Source organism: Fringilla coelebs (genome assembly GCF_963513975.1).
Source record: "Fringilla coelebs genome assembly, chromosome: 2".
NCBI lineage: Eukaryota > Metazoa > Chordata > Aves > Passeriformes > Fringillidae > Fringilla > Fringilla coelebs.
Window position 1 is genome coordinate 73,213,465 of NC_140029.1, and position 19,842 is coordinate 73,233,306.

At 38.6% G+C, this 19,842-nt stretch overlaps 1 protein-coding gene across 1 annotated transcript in view; it reads left to right on the top strand.

Moving 5' to 3' along the window:
• The window catches only part of XPO4 (exportin 4), a 74,313-nt gene extending 64,478 nt beyond the window's left edge, over positions 1-9,835 (top strand). The window contains exons 18-23 of the mRNA XM_084226686.1: positions 308-488; positions 1,903-2,021; positions 2,922-3,052; positions 3,816-3,933; positions 5,128-5,220; positions 8,202-9,835. Of these exons, the coding sequence (XP_084082812.1) occupies positions 308-488; positions 1,903-2,021; positions 2,922-3,052; positions 3,816-3,933; positions 5,128-5,220; positions 8,202-8,399 (840 nt within the window). The 3' untranslated portion in view covers positions 8,400-9,835. The remainder of the gene's footprint in view (positions 1-307; positions 489-1,902; positions 2,022-2,921; positions 3,053-3,815; positions 3,934-5,127; positions 5,221-8,201) is intronic.
• Positions 9,836-19,842: the final 10,007 nt, after the last annotated feature.

Below are 19,842 nucleotides of genomic sequence, written 5' to 3' on the forward strand. Positions count from 1 at the left end.
TAGTTTGTGAGATTATGAGATATGCCAGTCTGTCCCAAACCACTCTTTTCTGGATTTTTAATACTGAGGAATCCAGAAAATTAATGTTTTGCTCTTTCAATCAGTATCACATCACTATGTGGCTATAAGTGTTCTTATTGTCCAAGGTGGCTGTTTCCTTGATGATTTTGTGTACAGTTGGTACAAAAGTGATCATGCACGGAAATGAAAATCTTGAACTATTGCCTACCAAGTAATGCCATCTTAAAACAAAGTGTTTCGCTTTCAGCATGTGGAAGTTTTCTTACTATGTAACATTGTTTTATAGGCCAAAGCCATGAACTTGTATGAGGCCTGCCTAACTCTGCTCCAGGTATATTCCAAGAATAATCTAGGTCGACAACGGATAGATGTTACAGCAGAAGAAGACCAGTACCAGGATCTCCTTCTTATTATGGAGCTTCTCACTAATCTTCTGTCAAAGGAATTCATAGATTTCAGTGATACAGGTATTAAGGAATTGGTAATTGATGAACCACATGTTGTTTTCTAAACTGTAAGAACCATTTTGGGGCTTGTGTTCAGTCCATGTAAAGTAAAAGCTGAAGTTTAGGCTTGACTAGGTCAGGATATGGAAATTGCTATTTTAAGTAGCAAAGAAGGACTTTTCACAATATTCTGACATCTGAAATTATTATTGCTGCCATAAAATAAATTATGGATATATGAAACAGCTTGAAATCTGAATGTTGCAAGTCTGAATATGTTGTACCAGCAGTTTTATAACAAAAAGCACATAGAGAAGTTGGAGTAGTAAAGTAGCTCAAGAGAGCAGATGGGTGGTCTTCTTAGTACAGGATTCAACTTTTGTGAAGTGTTGAGTCATTAAAATTCCATCATGTGAGGGTCTTCTGTATTCCTCTTTCACAGAACATGCCTTATGGTTTGTGGGTGTAGCTAAGGGTTCCTTCTTGTATTCCAGCCCGTTACTTTCTTTCGTGAATTTGCCATGTAAAATTGCAGTTGTTGCAAATTGCATTTGCATGGGTCATATCTCACCATGTTCTATATACTTTGCACAGATAACAGTCCAGGCAGATTCAGTTTGACACCAAGCATATTTTGATATTCATTGCTTTTCTGAGGTACATATTGAAAGAGAGAATCTTGTACTCTGAAATGTAGTACATTTTTTTTTTTCATTATGTGTGCACAACACGAATACAGAAGCAGATTTAGATTTTGTCCATTGAATGGACAACCCAGTGCTTTGTAAAGTATTTGCTTTGAGATCTGGATGTTAGTTGTGTGGAAAACACTTACCATGAAAAAAAGTAATGTGAATAAAACCTAGATGCAGTGCCCAGAGATCAAATCTATTGAGAATTTTCTACATACTGCTGCTGACTCAATGCAGGAATTATAAAAGGTCATTGCCGGTTGATGGGAAATGTAGGGCTTAAGCTGTAACTGGAGAAAACTTGACAACATTCAAACTGCAGAACTTTGTCTGTTAGCTCTCCCATTTTTCCTCCTTCTGTTAATAAAAGATATTAAAGAATATGTAAATATATGTAATATTTTACTCACTCTGTATTTATGTACAGGCATGAAGCAACTATCACTAGAAACAAATGCTAAATTCTGTAATGGAAGGGAGCCCTCAGTATCTGAAGTGTTCTGGTTTAGCATGCCATCTGGTACAAGTGATTATGAAATGCTTAGTCCTAATGAATATAAATATAGAGTGATGTGACAGCCTCCACTCACTAAGTTTCTATTTTAATACTGTGCCTCACAATTTTGTTTGGAGAGAGGGGACTAGTCCTATTTTTAAAAATGTCTGTATTATAAAGAAATGGGACTGTTCCTTCAATATGTTTAATCTTCCTTTTGTACAAAATATTTTTTTCTTTTCTGCAGATGAAGTATTTAGAGGACATGAGCCTGGGCAAGTTACAAATAGATCTGTATCAGCAGCAGATGTTGTCTTATATGGGGTTAACCTAGTTCTGCCTCTAATGTCACAAGATCTGCTGAAGGTAAGTGTATTTTTTACACAGAGCTGCTAGAATATGTAAGCTTTATAGTAATGAATTCCCAGACTTTGTTCCTCTATGCATTCCACCTCCATAAGCTGAATTTTCTAGACTTCATAAATGTAAATAACTGTGACATAGTTCTAAATACTCTTTGAAAAGAAGTACTGTAAGCTGAGAAAATGTATGTCTGAAGGTTCTAAACAAAACTTTTCTTCTAAAAGCAAGTCTGTGCAGATCAACAGCCAAACCTGAAATGTGGCTCATGGAGTCCCTTCTCTGATAGTGTCAGAAATGTGACAAGAAGGATAAATGATGATATGAGTTAGAAGTAACTATTTATTTCCTCAATACAGATGGCTGTCGATCATAGGCATGAGCAGCTTGTCAGTAGAACAGTAAAATATGAAACGACAGGACAGCAGCATTTCATTGTTGCACTGTGTTCATGTTTTACTTGGAAGCAGGGGACACTTCAGGAGGGTGTCTCAGCTGTCCCCTCTCCACATGCCTTCTCATCCGGTAGCGCCTGCTGAGCGCGAGGGCCACGCCCATTTTAAATCAAACCAAAGTGGGGATCTACCCTGGGAGCCCCCTGATTGTGCTTCAAATGCTCACAAAGCTTTTACCCCACAGGACTAGATTGGTCTGTGTCTAAAATAAAACTCCTTTAATTTGTGTAGAGCAGATACTAGACTGCCACCATCTACTGTTTATCTTTAGGAATCTTCTTTTATTGTACCACAGAGTTTGTATTTTTATAAAGTTGTAGCCATTCTAATGACTCAAGTTTCCTACTAAAATTCTTTTTTTCAGTGCACTTCGTCAGTCTTGTACAGTTGAAAATTATGCCAAAGTAGTTATGTGATTGAATCTAAAAATACCATGCTTTTCTTTTGACAGTTTCCATCTCTGTGTAATCAATATTATAAATTAATCACTTTCATATGTGAGATATTCCCTGAGAAGATTCCACAACTTCCAGAGGACCTTTTTAAGAGCCTAATGTACTCACTGGAGTTAGGGATGTCATCGTATCCTTTGTAGCACTTGGGAATGTTTTTCTGAAAAAATCTAAGTTGCTTTTATAGGGACCTGTTAAAAATATGGGGTTTTTTTCCTTTTTTTATCAATATCTGCATGTATAATTGTATATTGGTAATTGACTCTGCTCTCTGGGGATTGAGAGTTTCACTGTAGTGTCCACTGAGATTCCAGCATTAGCTGATATGCCTCTGACTTGTGGTGCTTGGGTGCAGCCTTTAAGTAGCTTAGCATGTAAGTTTTTTCTGGCAGCCATTCCTGCCTCCTCCATTACTTCATTTCAGAGTGTGTAACTTCATAAGCCTTCAGCTGGTATCCCAAAGCCATTCCTGAATTAGTGTCTCAGCTGGAAATACAAAACATTGCTGCTGTTCTACTGGGCTGGCTCCAGAGCATTTCCTGTCAGGGTGCCAATGGGCTCTCCCTCTCATAATGGGAGTACCATTTTCACTAATCTGTGGCACGTGTCAGAAACAGATGAGCTTGACCATAAGGGACTCTTTCTGAAAATGTTATGTCAGAGAGGGTTATGTTACCTTAGGGCATGTAGCTAATAAAAAAAGTAATGAAGTTGGAATCCTTTTTCCCCCCTTTTTCTAGCATTTTTAAATTTTGATTTTTAATTAGCAACTTTGTAGTGAAAAGAAGCCTTGAAACATAGAAACATTTCAGATATTTTCTAGTGTCATAGCTAGGTAGTGTGACCACCATTTAATTGAAATTTGACTTCAATTCTTTAACATCCATTATCAGAATGAGCTCAGAGGTTTGCCAGCTCTGTCTGGAGGCTGTAACACCATTAGCAGAACAGTGTGCAAAAGCACAAGAAACAGATTCAACTCTTTTTCTAGCAACAAGGCACTTTCTTAAGGTAAGGTATCTATGTTTCTTGTTACTTTGGTTTTTTGCATAAAAGTAGCATCCAGAAGCCAAACAGTGATCATATCCAGATTAATCAGGATAATACATATAGTAAGACAGAGCCTGTTACCCAAAAATAAAAGTATCAGTTTAAGAAGAAATAAGGCAGGAAGAACTGAAGGTACCAGACTAGAGTCTTGACAAAAGAGGATGGAGGTGTAGAGGGAACAAATCTATTATTGCCAGTAAACAAAAGACCTGAGCCTCTCAGAAAGGAATTTTTCTATCCATGCTCTGCACTTGAGATTGACAGTTTTAGCAGTTACTGGTGAAGCTGTGAACAGAAGGCTTCCAGAATTCTGTGAACTGGAGGCTGGGTAGAGTACTAAAAGAAAAGGCATGAAAAAGAGCATAGCTGGGAACAAGGAAGGAAATGCTGTCATTTATTCAGTGTATCTAATGAATTATGCATTTCCTTAATTCAGTGTCACGTTCAGTACTTTACTTTTAGGGCCATCCACGACCTGGTAGCAACTAGGTTCCTACTAAGTGGCAAGAAAGTAATTGTGAAATCTGTGTGCTTGTCTTCTGATTTTGTATAGGTTTCAGTTTTACTTAGGACATCTTAGCAAACTGACTGGGATTTCTGAGGATTGCTCATTAAATGCTTTCATCAGACAAGCTGAGAGAATGAAAAACTTGCATAATTTTGTCTTTATGTATCTCCTAAGTTAACATAGTTTCATTCCTTATTTCTGAGTTTCCACTTAAAATTATAAAAATCCTCTTTACTAATCTCTTCCCTGTTCGACTTTCTGTGAGCTATAGGAGTCTCCAAAACTTGAGGAAAAGTTCTGTATTTTATTCTGGAAGAGCAAAGGCTTTTTTCATTATTTCTCTGGTATATCTGAAGCTTTTGGAGAAAAATACAAGTGATGTCCAAAGAACAGTTGATATAAATCAGCACAGGTTCTAGTGCTTTGAGATGGGAATTTATACTGTTGAGCTGAGACTTGGCTTCTAAAGTTCTGGTACCTAAATCCAAAAATAAAAAATGAGGGCACCAAAGCAAACAGCAACCTTGGATGTTTGTAATAAATGTTCATTGTTATTATCAAAGTGAAGATGAGCTTCAGCAGCAAATGTTGATAAAGTGGAAAGTTAAGTTTACACTTACACAATTACTTCTGTTTTGCCATTTCAGATGGTTTTTGATATGCTGGTACTTCAGAAGCACAATACAGAAATGACAACTGCAGCAGGTGAAGCATTCTACACATTAGTGTGTTTGCATCAGGTATGGTATTCAGACACACCCTGAAAAGAAGTCATTTGTTAAAGAAGAGTGGTTATTTCTTGTGCATCTGATAAATCATGGAATCATTTGGGTTAAAAGGGGGCATCCTCAGGAGATCTGCCTGTTTCAGCTGCAGGTCTTTGCATTTATCCTTGCTGAGTTTCATGACTGTCAGCTCACTGCTCCAGCCTGAGTGTCTTTAAATGTCAGTCCCACCCTTGAATGCACTGGTTGCACTCGCCAGTTTGGTTTCATCCCCAGACTGGGAGAAGAGTGTGTTTCCCCTCCTCCTCCAGGTGACTGACTAAAATATTTAACAGGACAAGGTACAGATGAGAGCTCTCACCCATTAAGACAATAAAATCCTAGCTGGGTTGCAAGGGTGCAGTATACAGCTGTTGAGAACCTGCTTACCTTAGGCATCCACTGCACTTGTCTTAGCCAGAGATGTAAGTCATTTTGTCTAAGAAGACAGGTTCATAAAGCATGGTTTGCCCTGGGTAAATCCACACTACATGTTCTCAGAATCACAGAATATGTTGAGTTGGAAGGGACCCATGAGGATCATTGAGTCCAGCTCCTGGCCCTGCACAGGACCATCTCAAAGAATCACGCCATGTGCCTGAGTGCATTGTCCAAACACTTCTTGAGCTCTGTCAGGCTGGTGCTGTGATCACTTCCCTGGGGAGCCTGTTCCAGTGCCCAGCCACCCTCTGGGTGAAGAACCTTTCCCTCGTACCCAACATAAATTTCCCCTAACACAACTTCAGGCCATTCCCTTGGGTCCTCTGACTTTCACACGCCCAGAAATAACTTCCAGGAGTCCTCGCTTCATGATTTTCTTAGTCATTTGTAGATGATAGAGAGCAGCCAGTAATGAATTACATGGGCCAGCTTTCTGATCCCTTGGATAGATTCTGTCAGGTCTTATGAGCTTGCATGCATCAAGATTTCTCAAGAGATCCCTAGGTTGATCCTCTTTACTATGCGTAGTTCATCTCCTCCTTGGACTCTGTCTCTAGTCAAAAGGTCTGGAAAAACCTGTCAGTGAAGACCAAGGCAAAAGAAAGCATTGATTATTTCAGCCTTACCTTTTGTCTGCTATCATTAAATCATCTATTCCATTCAGCAATGGAACCCATATTTTCCCTGCTCCTTCTTTTACTCTTAAAGTACTGGTAGAAGCTGCTTTTGTTGTCTTGGATGTCCTTTACTAAATTCAGCTTTAGCTGAACTTCATTTTTCTGTCATTCTTCTTGTCCAGACACTGTTTCTGCTGTCCTCCTTTCTAGTTCATCCTGCTTCTATTTCCTGCATATGTTGCCCTTGTGCTGGAGTTCAGTCATTAAGTCCCTGCTTAGCTGCAACAGTGTCCTTATTGTTTTCCTCTGTAGCCATTCTTGTGCTTGGAAGAGGTTGTCCTTAGGACCTGTCAGCTCTCTTGAGCTCTTTTTGTCTTCAGAGCTCACTCCCACAGGATCCCACCTACCAGTCTTGAAGAAGGTGACATCTGCTCTCATGTTGTCCAGTTCCTGTACTTGGCTGCCCTCTTTCCTCGCTTTCCTGGGAATCTTTAACTCCACTATTTAATGATAACTGAAAGGCTGGCATTAATTACCACATCTGTGACCAGCTCTTACTAGGTGTGAACAGCAGATGCAAAGTCACACCCCTGGGTAGCCCATCTGGTATGTGAGCAAATGTCAGGGAGATCATCTCCTGTAAGTCTGATCTGGAAACTTCCTCAAGTTGCTTTAAGATGAGTAAAAGCCCTGTTCTGGTGATTTGTAATGAGATCTCACCCCAAAAGATGTCATCTTTACTGCTTCTCCTCTGATCATGATTCCTAAGCACTCAACTAGATTGCTGCCCAGTCTGTAGAGAACCATCTTTCATTTGAGCTGCCTTTTCACATAAGTGTCAGTCTTCTGTCATCTTCTGCCCTGAAGAGCTCTAACAAGCTTCCGCCTGTCCCTTGGAACACTCCAATCATGCCACCTGTCCCACCACATATCAGTGTCTGCAGTAATGTTGCAGCTCTGAACCTGCACGTGAAGCTCCAGCTCCTTCTGTTTCCAAAGTTGAACACACTTCTACACAGGCATTTCAGGTTGGCCTTCTTTCAGCCTGTTTCATCCTTTGAGGAGCACTTTTAAACCCATCACATTTCTTTGCTCTTAATGCTCTCGGTCTCTGTCTCTTTACTTATCTGCAAGTTGTTACCTCCATCCCTCAACAAGCCCTTTAAAGCCCTTCCTGCTGGCTTGGCAAAGCCTTTGCTAAGCCACTTTGTCCTACAGATCCTCGCTCTTGTTAGCAGCCCTTATCCCTCAAAGAGGGACTCGTGAACATGTAAAAGAAAAGGACCCTGTGATACCACCCACAGGGGGCAAATTCTTATGGTGTCTACCCTCACCCAACCCTTCATGGGTAGAATGGAGGGAACTGCTGTTGTGACTCCTGTGTCCTTCACAGGAGTCCCAGAGCTCAGTCCCTTTGGACTTGCTTCAGGTGTTTCTTTGTCTTTTGTTTCAGTCTACATAAGTATGAAAATAAGTAGGATACTCTTAGAAAGGAATCTAAGCTCTTTGTCCCAGGGAAGGAGCCCTAGAAAACAGAGAATCTGTGAGAGGAGATGGCTGGCATGGAATATGGGATAGGCATCAAGAAAAAACAGTCCAGTCTGCAGGAATAAGTCTATGCTAAGGAAGAGCCAGAAGGCCCTTTGCCTTAAAATTCTGATATTACTCTGCACAGCAAAGCATTGTGCCTTGCTTTGAAGTTTTCTTTAGCCTTAAAAAATACTTAGCCTGGATGAAGGATTTTATCTGGTTTAGAGGTAGGTGAAAGGCTGTGAGGACAGGTGAAGAGGTACTAATGGTTTTCTGTCACAGCCTTTATTCTGGATCATGTTCTGATGAGAGAAGTTGTAAATATTGTGTCTCTCTTTTTTTTTTTTTTTTTTAATGTTTGTTTAACAGGCTGAATATTCAGAGTTAGTTGAAACATTGCTATCAACTCAACAAGATCCAGTAATTTACCAGCGGTTAGCAGATGCCTTCAACAAGCTTACTGCAAGCAGCACTCCTCCTACACTGGACCGTAAGCAGAAGATGGCCTTCTTAAAGAGTTTAGAAGAATTTATGGCAAATGTTGGTGGACTTCTCTGTGTAAAATAAACAACAAAACTCTATGCCTAATTTAGACCCTTTCTGCAAAATGCACTGAGAAATGCTGAATGCTGACTAAATCTTGTACCTGTCTCTGGGTTCTTTGCAGCCATCTCAGATTCTAGAGAGCCTGGAAGTTTGAACATAACACCACGGAATAGGAGAGGTCAACTTTGAATCAGCTTCTGCTATTATGTGTTAGCTGCAATCTGTCATACTTGGGTGTGGAAGAGAATGAACAGAAAATCTGAATTGAGTTTTTTTCCATTTATGCGCAAACAGATATGGGCACAATGAAATAAATGCAGTGCCTTTCCCCCTGCACTGGTTTAAAATATGAGTGGTCATGTAAACTTACAGATTTCTTTTCTACCCAAAATCATGTTAGAGTGTGAAGCAGATACATATAAAGCTCTAAACAGTTTAGCTGATTTTAAGCTTTATTTTTCCTCTCTTAAAGTTTGTGTTCCAATGGGGAAGAAAAACCAAATGGTATTTTAACTTGTGTTTAGTTCTGTTTTTCTACATCAACCTGACATTGCAGGTTTAATGCAATGCAGGTTTTTACATTATGTTCTGCTGCCTAAAGTTCAGAGAAAAAAAAAAAGGTGTATATTTTTGCCCAAAAATGAACTTTAGGAACTGTAGCCATTTCATTGCCTTAATTTAAAAGAAAAAAAAAAGCTCATATACTTTAGGTAAGAACTTTAAGGCAAGATTTGACTCTTGAGAGTTGGTTTAGGATGTTGGCACTGAGCTGCTGTGTACCTGTTGCAGCCCTTCATGTTGACGTGTTGTTTTGGAATGAGTGTCTAATGCAAGGTTCATGTGTAGTTTTACTTTCAGTATCTGTCTTGATTCTCACCTGGGTTGCATGCAACTGCAATGTGTTTCTACACTGAACTGTTTGCTTAAGCAATAACAACCCAAAAGGTGTGAATTAATGGCAAACTTTGTAAAGTTGGGCATTAGCTAAAACAATTATGCTAGCACAGGGGCATCAAACCCTTTTACTCAAGCATGTCTGTTTGATTCCAGTGGGGAAGGGTAATTGGGAGGTCTCTGCAAACAAAAATCTGCAGGAGATTTTTGATTTTTGCTGAATCTAGTCCCACTTCTGCAGAGCTCTCCCAGCTGCTCTGCTCTTGCTTGGTTTTTCATTCAGCACTTTAGCTTTTATTATAGCAGAATATAGTGCCCTGAGTATATAGAACCAACAAGGGAGAGCAGCACATGAACATGAAAGCAAGGCCTGCTTTGTCTCCTGTTATGAGCCCGAGGAAACTGAAGCAAACACAAATGCTGCATGTCTAGTAAAATTATTTTTGTGGAAATACACAGAGGCAGAAGTGGGCCCTTCTGTTTAAGATCTCTGCTAGATTATGCTGTTAAATATTTCCCATGTGTTTTTACAGTTTATAAAAAAAATCTGGTATACACCTTTATATGGCTATGTATAGAGTCGTGTTTGCAATTCTGTGCCATTCTTCAGCTATTCATCTCAAAATTAGTCACAATTGCCAGAATCTCACAACAGACACAAATCTCTCATACTGTGCTACAAGTGATCTAAGGTTTCTTGGGTTTTTTGTTTTGGTTTGGTTTTTTGTTTGTTTGTTTTTATTTTTGGGGGGTTGTGTTTTGTTTTTGTTTGTTGTTGTTATTGTTTTTTGGCAGTGTTTTGTTTTGGTTTTTTTGTTGTTTTTGTGGGGTTTTTTTGGGGGGTGGTGGGGGCTTTTTGGTAAGTTAAATCCTAAGTGTCTAAGCATGGATCCATAAGGCCAAAAATGCCATCTCTTTATTATACTTTTCTCTTTTAATTTATGTGAAAACTGGGCAAGGGCAGATTTACACATTACAAAGTGACCATAAAACTTCTTAGATAATAGTGTACCTTCCCAGATAGTATTTTATTTCTAAGAAAATTGCATAGTATTTTAGAACAGGAGAATTGCTCTCAATTTTTTCTTTAAACTCTAGTGCTTTTCTTTAAAGGATTTCTTGACTGTGCACTTGCACAAAATACAATGATCCTGGCAGATCATTCTGTTCCAAACTGTTGTGATGGCTGAGTTTTTATTTTTAAATTGGGGTTTGCTGTTTTTGAAACTGATTTTGGGGTTTTTCTGAGTTTGTACATTGGAGGGGCAGAAGTTCTGAAACCTCATTTTTTTTCAGATGAAGGGCACTGAAGCTTGGGGAACATCAGCAGCAGTAGGAGCTGCTGGTTTGTTATGATGTGCCTGATGTCAGGTATCTAGACTGAAGTCTTCAAAGAGATCATAGCAAATATTCCATGTTTTGGATCTGAGTAACTGATGCACTCAGTCATCCTTTCTTTTATAACTAGTTCTGTCACTATTGTTTTATTAATCCTAAAACTGGCTCACTATTTAAAAATATTTATTAACTTTAAAGGGTTGAAATCTCTTGCATATTGTGATGAATGGGAGCACAAATTGGGTTTGTATTCTGGGCAAAGTAATGTGCATACCCATTTTTTTTCTTTTCAGGCCCATTGTGTTGTAACAAGCAGAAACACACAGCATTTCTGAGTATCAAGACTTTAGTATGAACACCCACTTTCAAATACTAGTTTTAAAGGTGGTTTAAAATTTTCCTTTGCCCTTCATTTAAAAATAATATTATATGTTAAAGGAAAACTGTCCTAGTAAGGGCTTGGGTTTTTTTTGTAATTTCCTGCTTTATGTTACACTTGCCTGTTTTTTAATTTTCCTTTCATTCTCATATATTCAACAAAGATCTTCCCATGCCATTTTGTGTTTCTTTTAGAGCAATGCTAAGATGTCTCTTAGTGGCATCCATGAAATGGTTGCAAAGGAAATAAGTCCTGTTCATTCATACTCCTCCTGGTGACTGCTTCTACCTGAGCTATTTGACTTCTGTATCCCTTCTGTACCAAAAAAAAAATAGAAAAAAATAATTTTCTGTGATCATCTACACATCCAGTTGCTGTAAATCAGGGTGTGAAAGCACACTGAGGTCCACAGGAAAGGCTCAGACTGTTTGTAGTGAACACTGAGACATGGCTCAACATAAGTGTTCAGAAAGTTCCATAGCATCATTGCATTAATTCTCCATTCACTGTGGAGAGTGAATAATGGTTCTAAAAATGCGCCTGTTTTTTGAAGGAAGAAAAAAGGCAATTCAAACCAAGTTATAAATGCTGCATGATATAATTGTGACAAACATATTTGTCCAGACTTTTCTTGCTGAAACAGATTATTGGACCAGTGTTTTCATTCTGAGACTAGCTTCTTTTCTGGCCAGCTCCTTCCCCATTGTATTAGTTAGTTCTAATGCTGGCATAATAATTTTGTTCAACCTGTAGTTTTGAACACTGACAAGCATCAACTTCAATCATAAAATTCAAGACCTTGTCGAAAGCACAGATACATACGGACAGGGAGAAATGGACTGGATGCATGAAACTTCCACTTTGATGTGCATTTATGCCTTAATTAGCTTCACTGAATTACCGCCAGAATCTGCTACTTTTCGCCCAGAGGTTTGTGTTTCCCTATTTAATGGTAAAGGGCTCACCTTTTTTCTCAGGAACGAGAAACTTGTTTTCTCAGCATGTCCAAATCCTACTAGTTGAAAGAGAGGGGTTTGAATTGGAGTCATTGTTTTCATAGTGAGAAGAGCTCACTAAAGCCCCAGTGTTTACCTGGGCAAATCCCTTTATATCTAAGCCATGTAGTTCTAGAAAATAAGCTTGTTCAGAGCAGTCAGTTGTCCATTTAAAATCTAGTTCTTTAAAAGGGAAAGCAAATTCTAATTTGCGGTCTGTAAAACTATTAAAAAACACAAATTTGCAGCATTTTGCTTGTAAAACACTTCAAGTAATTTCAGATTTGGTTAAGTGATTACATAATAAGGGGTGGGTTTTTTTATGGAAGTAGCTTGATGAATATAAGCGCAGGAGTAGGAGCCAGGCTCCTCAAATTTTGTAATGTTTATCCACAGGATCCTCTGTGGCCACTAGCAAGTCACTAGAACTGTGTTATTGTTAAAATAGCATTAACACCTACCTACCTCACAGGGATGTTGTGAGGATTAGCTTATGCCTATAAAATGCATTGAGGATCTGAGATGCTATGTAAATATTATATACTTTAGTTTTAGTTTTGTGAGGTCTAAGATTTACTGTGATGAAAACAGAAGATTTTCATAACGGTAAAGCCCAGTAGAGGCAGCAGTGGTGCAGTATTCCCAGGACTGATCTACTGCAGTACAGTAATGCTTGCTGTAAAATTGTCATTATTTCAATTACAGCCAATTGAAATGGCGGTGGCTTCTTATATAAGGTGAGATTCCCCACCAGTGTGCCTCAGTTCTGATCTTCAAAGAGAGAGGACAGTTATTGGTTATTCAGGCTTTGGTGCCTCTGCTTGTGACAAGTGCTGCTTGCGGTGATAGGGTTTTGTTTGGTTTACTTTTGGTTTTCTTTACATTTTTCTGCAAGGAACAAATGCCACATGTTTCTCCCATGTGTGTTCCAGTCACTAAGTATAACCAAAGCCTAATGATAACAATTAAAATTTAAAAGAGCTAGCCCTGCTCCCGTGTCCCCATAAATTTGCATTTGAGTAGCTTGTGCTCTGTTTTCAGTAAAATAGATTAATGTTTTCTGACACTGATCATGAAGCAAATCATGAAGTGTGTTTTGCTCTAGAGCCTCAAATCCCCAGCTATCATAGAGCCCTTTTTTCAGTGTGAGATTTCCTGGGGCCCTAGAAACTGAGAATTAAGATACCTCTGGCTTTTTCTTCTCTTCAGTGAATTAAAATTGATTCTGATTTTTATTTCTTCCTGTTCCCTACCCTGCTTTTCCTGTCCTTTTAAGCTGTTCTTAAGCAAATTTGGAAGGCCCTTCCAACCTCAAGAGGGAGATACTACTACCCATGTAATTTTCCAATCTGTTACAGTTTGATACTTGAAATTGATAAAAACCTCTCTAATAGTATTCACCACACATTTCAATCTCCCCTTAAACCATTCTGGAATTTTCAATTAGGAAAAAAAAATACCTATATTATTTGTTTTCTTTGTGCAAAATAAGAAACCTCCATGCAGTGAACATGCAGTTTTAAGGCAATAAATGCTAGTACTGCTGTTGGTCAAGTGTGTAAATATTTTAAATGTGTCATTCAATACTGTGTTGAGTTTATATATTAAAAACACAGGGATTGAAGTGCTAGTTGATTTCAGGCATTGTTTTATCTGTACAGTTGAAGATATGAAGTTGCATAGAAGTATTTCACGTTTTATTGCAATAAGACTTGGGAAATGGCTGTGTAATCAAGCCTTATCATGACTGAATTTTCCATTTTGAAATTATCACTTTGTGTATTTTTAAGATCCATAAGCAGGAAGAGGATAAAATTGTTTTCCACTAAAGACTTTTTTTATTTTGTTTTGGCCACGTGTGATTTGTGTGTATTCTTGTTTAATATTTTTCTAAAATCTCACCTGTGTTGAATCCCTGAAAAAGCATTTGTTATACTTCCTTACAGTGGAAACATAAATAGCAACATTATGAAACCTTAGGCTACACCTTTTGCTCTTTGGCTACAGTGAATGCACAGTAATTAGGTTAAAAGTTGGTGGAGTAACTTTAATTTACATCAGCACTTATGGCATGAGTTTGTCCATCAATAGGAAAAAGTGTGATTAGGGGTGCAACAGCAGTATCTCACACTGAACTGCAATTACCAGAAATGACTGTGAATATATAATCAGATTAATCTTTTTCCCCATCTTCCAAGAGAAGTTTTAACTTTTCTGGTCACTATTATTGGTGGCATTTGTCTACTCAAAAGGAATACTGATTTCTGGGTCTTTAATTTGTGTGTGTGTGTGTGTGTATTTAATATAAACAGTTTTTATGATGGTATCTGGCACAGAAATGTTCTCCAAGCTCATAATCTGTTCCTATGTAAGGAACATCTAACAACAGCATGTTACTTCATGGGTATCAGAAAAGTTCAGTTACAGGCAGCAGTTCCTAATGTGCTATAATGCAATTACATTTAAATAAACTACAGCTATTTTCTAGTGTCCCCCTCTTACTTCCATGCACTCACATCATTTAGATAAGGGGGGGAAAAAAAAAGCTTCACAAATCCTGAAAGTAAAACTACGCAACAACTGTGGTAGTGACAGCTTGCTATATATCTTGGCTGTATGTATCACTAGAATTTTACTGGTGTCAAAAGTAAGATTATGCAGTTATATATTTATATTAGCATGGTTTCATTCAGTGAATATTTTGGGGAGGGACAGAAACATTTAAGGTAATTTTGAGGAAATTCCTGAATGCAATTGGTAAGACTTAACAGCAGCGTATCCAAGAGCCTTTCATGTAGAAAATGGAACTATTCTGCTTTACCTTAAATATGAGTTCTGGAATAAACTTGAACGATTTGGGTACAAAGCCTTTATTCACACTTGTTTGTCTAAGTATACACAAACCCCATCAATTTTGCCTTTTTGAAACTTAGATTGGCTTCAGTTGTGAGTGATGGAATTGGTGGTGGATTTTTCGTTCAGTAATTTGCCATGTCTTACAAGCAGAAAAGGAAAAAAGCGCAACCCTCCAAGTGGAATTTGTCTGGACAGCCAGCCAAGGAGCAGGTTGTACATGAACTAGAAGAGGGAAGGAGAAGGAGAAGAAAGTGATAACTTTGTAATCTTACCCAGAAAAAGAAAAACAGATCAATCTACAAGTATAATTGCATAATGTTTAACATGACATCTTGAAAGGGATTAGTAAAAGTCTGCCATTTTATCAACAAGTTTGTTGGGGGAAAGAGTACTGTTTTGGAATTCTGAAATGAAATGCGATACTATCCGTGTAAATTTTGTTAATTAAATAATAAATTCCTCTTTATTTTGAAAAACATTCCAGACAAATCTATATTTCCAAAGAGAACAAAGAAGCTACCCACTGTGACAGATACATAATTCATTACTAGTTTTTCTGTTGCCTATATTTGAATCTTGTGGAACAGCTGTTTTCACTTTAACATCTATTAGATGGTATCGGATTTGATTTTCCTGACACGCTGTTGCCTTTACAAGTTAGAGTAAAGCAAAGCTGTGGGTGTGATGTACTTCCCTTTTTCTTCCTCTCTCTGTCTGGCCTGCTGTTAATGGTTGTAAAGACAAATATGTTTGATTTGCTTTAAGTTGCTGTCTTGGAGCTGCAGTTTAGGTTTGTGGCATAATCAAGCTGCTTCCTGTCTCTGTGTTTGGTGTTCCCTGAGTGAAAGTCATCGCTAGACTCCAACAGAAGTATTGATTTGAAATCTCACTGGTAACTTGGTTTAATAAGCTGTCAGGACATTTGCTTTAGTTTTGGAACTGCACCAATACTACTAGTGGTCTTTTGTTCATTGAAATTATTGTTGTAACTCACAAAAAAAAAAACCCCAAAGCCAAAAGGCCACCACCACACTGTGGAATCTCTAGGAAGATCACTGATGTCCTCACACAAGATCAACACTACTTTGGGGAAGGCTTATATTCTTCTGCCACTTTAAGGAAAGACTGTTCTTCTGAAGTACTTTTTGCCTGCTTTTAGGCTGTTATGCACTTTCATGATTTCTTAACAAACTACTGTTAAAATGTACTGTAACATGGATTTTGATAAGCGCACATGTATTTAAACAATTCACTCAGCCTCAGGAAAGCTGGAAAAATTGGATACCTGTTTTGTATCTTGGTTAAAATGTTTGTTACCTGCATCTTAAGATGGCCAGATAATGTCTAGATCCTGCAAGTGTAACTATTTAAGATACCAGTATAGTCTGTAAAAGGAGGACAGTGTAATTTTGCTCTAGGGACAGAGAAAAGGGTGTCCTTCTCTTATTTTTCTTAGAGGTATATATATAGTCTGAATTGGAGTTTCAAAAGCAGAAAGCAGTAATAAACCCCATTTACTGTTCAGGAAAAGAAATGTTTTCTTTCGTAACACTATCTGATTTCTATTTTCTTCCTTCTCCTTAAAGAGTGTGTGTGAAATAAGTGCAGAGGTATGTGTAGGAAAAACTGTAAAATCTGCTGCTGTACATGTTTGCTACTTGACTGCATTTTCTGTTCCACTTTAATTTTACTGGTTTTGCTAAATATATTTTATATATTTTCCTTCCTGCTTCTTGTGATGGCAGAGTGATTACATCTTTTGGGTGAAAAAGCAAAAACAACCATGACAAGGCTTTGGGGCCAGACAATGCCATGAAGGTTGGATGTTACCATGCATCTCAGGACATTTTTAGAGAGAACTGTGTAAATCAGAAGCCTTGGTAAAATCTGTGGGGATGTGAAAATGTACAGAAGAATAGATACTGGTAATTTTGTTGAAGGGTTGGGTGGGTTTGGTTTTTTTCAAATGCATGTAAAGTCTTTTTTAAATGTCAATACCACTAGGTGGTATTAAGTGACTAGTTGTCACTTATGTAGGGCATTTTTCTGTCTGAAAGCTGTGGCCCTCTGTGGATCCTGAATCACTTCCAAGGACTGCACAAAGCCTGGCAAAATAGAAAGAAGTTGCAGGGATCCTGTATCACTGTCATGTTTCTAAGACTTCTATCTCCATAGAGAAAGTGTTGGGACTCCTTGAACTACTTAAAGATAAAAGTTTACTTCTGTACTTGAATTCATGGAGCAACTGCAAGCTTTGCAGAGGTTGACTGGCAGTCTGTCCTTCCATTGTGCCACAGGGTCTTGGCCAGCTGTGATGCACCTGGCCCACACAGATACCCCATGGGGCTCCAACACACATTTGATTCTCCGTCTGTAGGGAAAACAGCTTGGGAGTGAAAGTAAATGTGCAGCAAGCTTTGCTTACAAAGAGAAGGTGTTGCAGGTTGTTTTCTAAGTAGAATATTTTCACTTTGCTGGTTTCCATCATCATTAATAACTAGAAATTATCCTTGTGTGGTTGTAAAGCATTGCATACTTTGCTGCCTTCCAAATCAATGTGCAGTTGGTTTGCCAGCCCTTAACATGTCGAGGTTGTTTTTTTGTTTGTGTGGGTTTTGGGTATTTTTTTGAAAAATTTAATAGAAATTTTTTAGACTTAATGGCAACAGAATTCTACAATTAGAATTTAATAATCTATTTTCATATTAATTAAACCTGATTATACTTTTTCCATAGCTACGGGTTGCGCTACAGTGAGAACAAAACTAGAATTTCATTAGAAGAGAAAAAATGCAACAGAGTAAAAATAAAAACTCAAACCCCAAAACAGAAATGCCTTGTGAGTAACAAGTTGCTGTTGCTTTCCAGGCTAGAACTGTGTTTTTAAACACTTTTCTGATCTAGCATATGCATTAGTGAAGAGGCAGTGATCTATGTCATCAGGTTTGTCTCAAGGACACCAGTATCACTGCTGTGTAGCAGGGGTCTGTCAGTGAAAGGACAGGGGAGATAGCCTAACTGGAAATACCTATCTGCAAAAAATATCAGGAAACAATAAAACCCAATTATTCCTAAGAAATTTCTTTCAGGGTGCACTTTACAGGTATTCCTGTGTTTGTGTTTCATTTGTCCTCACATCCCAAAGAAATTGCAGCAAGACATAACCTGTTTTCTTTCCTTCTTACAGGGTCACTTGAGCTCCTTTGGAGCTTTGCTTCTAGAACTGTCTTGTAATAGGATTCAAGCAAGGACTGTATTTGCTGCCAAGTAGTATCTGATATCATAACCTAAATAATGTCACCCTGTCAGCCCACCCCCAAGCCCCCACACAGCCATGTGCCCTTATGTGATCTGTCTAACCTTTCTGGCGAGGAGGAATTGCCAAGGGGCAGTCTGCTGCTCTGGGAAATCTGGACTGAGAGTGTGTGTCATCCCTGTCTCATTTCTACTTTCATTATCAGCCCTGTGCAGAATGTTTTTCATGTAAAATACCTTACAAACATGCATGAAATAGGAAAATTAGTGAAGTGTCATTTCACTGTAGTACCTAAACCCCATTTCTTGCTGCACTCAGTAATGCTACACAGATATCAATATCAAGACAATTGTCGCTTTCCACAGTGCAGGGAAAAGGGGTTGATTTGTTTGTTTTAAATCACAGCAGTGCTGGTAGCATGAATAGATATGGATGCCCTCCACATGTGACAGTTTTCTGTGCTGGGATGAAGACCTTTTTGTCAAGAACTTTCAAAGACAAATGCACTGAATGCCAGGTCCAGACTGCAAAGAAGTCTTTTAAAGCAAATGAAAATGCCCACAGTTCTCTACTGTCATGAAAAGCCTTGTTACCACATGAGGGAGGTTAAAAATATGGAGATCTGAAAAAATCAACCTATCCTCATCCTGTGAGGGCAAGAAAATTTGATTCTCTGCTGCTTATGTAAGCTGTGCTGCAAAAATATTTTATCATTAATTTAGTATTTCTGTCTTCCAAAGCAATAGTTCTGCTCTGTTCATTAATGCCCAGTGCTGAGCCTGTGACCTTCTGTTCAGCCACAGCGAAATGTTGTGGCAGACAAAGACTGAGCAGGTTGTAGGTAAATCAGCAGTTTCTTACTCAGCTCACTGCTGATACAACTTCTGGCTCTGGAGAACATGAGGAGTCTGCTGTTGGGTTAAATAATCTGATGGGCAACCTCCTGTTGGTTGGATTCTAGGAGAGTCATTGAGCAACAGAGAGACAACACTATGCACATGACTTTTACAAACATCAGGCTTTATAAAGAAAGAATGAGAAAAATGGGTGAGCCGCTTGTCTTGGGGCAGATGAAAGATGCCCGAAAAGCATGTTGTGCCTACATATGAGAAACAAGAAAATGGGAAGTTTTTATGACCAAAGGGAAAGATACAGTGAATTAAATTTTCCCCCTCTGCTTTAGTAAGATCCCCCCTGGAATGCTGCTTCCAGCTCTGGAGTCTCCAGCACAAGGACATTACCCTGTCATAGCAAGTCCCAGGGAGGGACACCAGAAGGATTAGAGGCAGAGAATACCTCTCACATGAGGGAAGGTTCAGAGAATTGGGATTGTTCAGCCTGGAAAAGAAGGATTTGGGGTGACTTGACTGTGGTCTTTCAGTACCTCTAGGGAGCCTACAAAAAATGATTGAGAGAAATTTTTGCATGGGTATATAGTGACAGAACAAGGGGGAAGGACTTCAAACTGAAAGCAAGTATGTTTAGGTGAGATATTAGAAAGAAATTCTTTACTGTGACAGTGGTGAGGCACTGGAACAGGTTGCCCAGAGAAGCTGTGGATCATCCTGAAAGTGTTCAAAACCAGATTGGATGGGTCTTGAAGCAACCTGGGATGGTGGAAGGTGTTCCTGCACACGGCAGTGGGGTTGAAACTAGGTGGTCTTTAAGGTGCCTTGCAACACACACCATTCTAGGATTTTATAACGTTAACAAGGAAGATACTTTAAAACTTGCTATCTTCTGAAA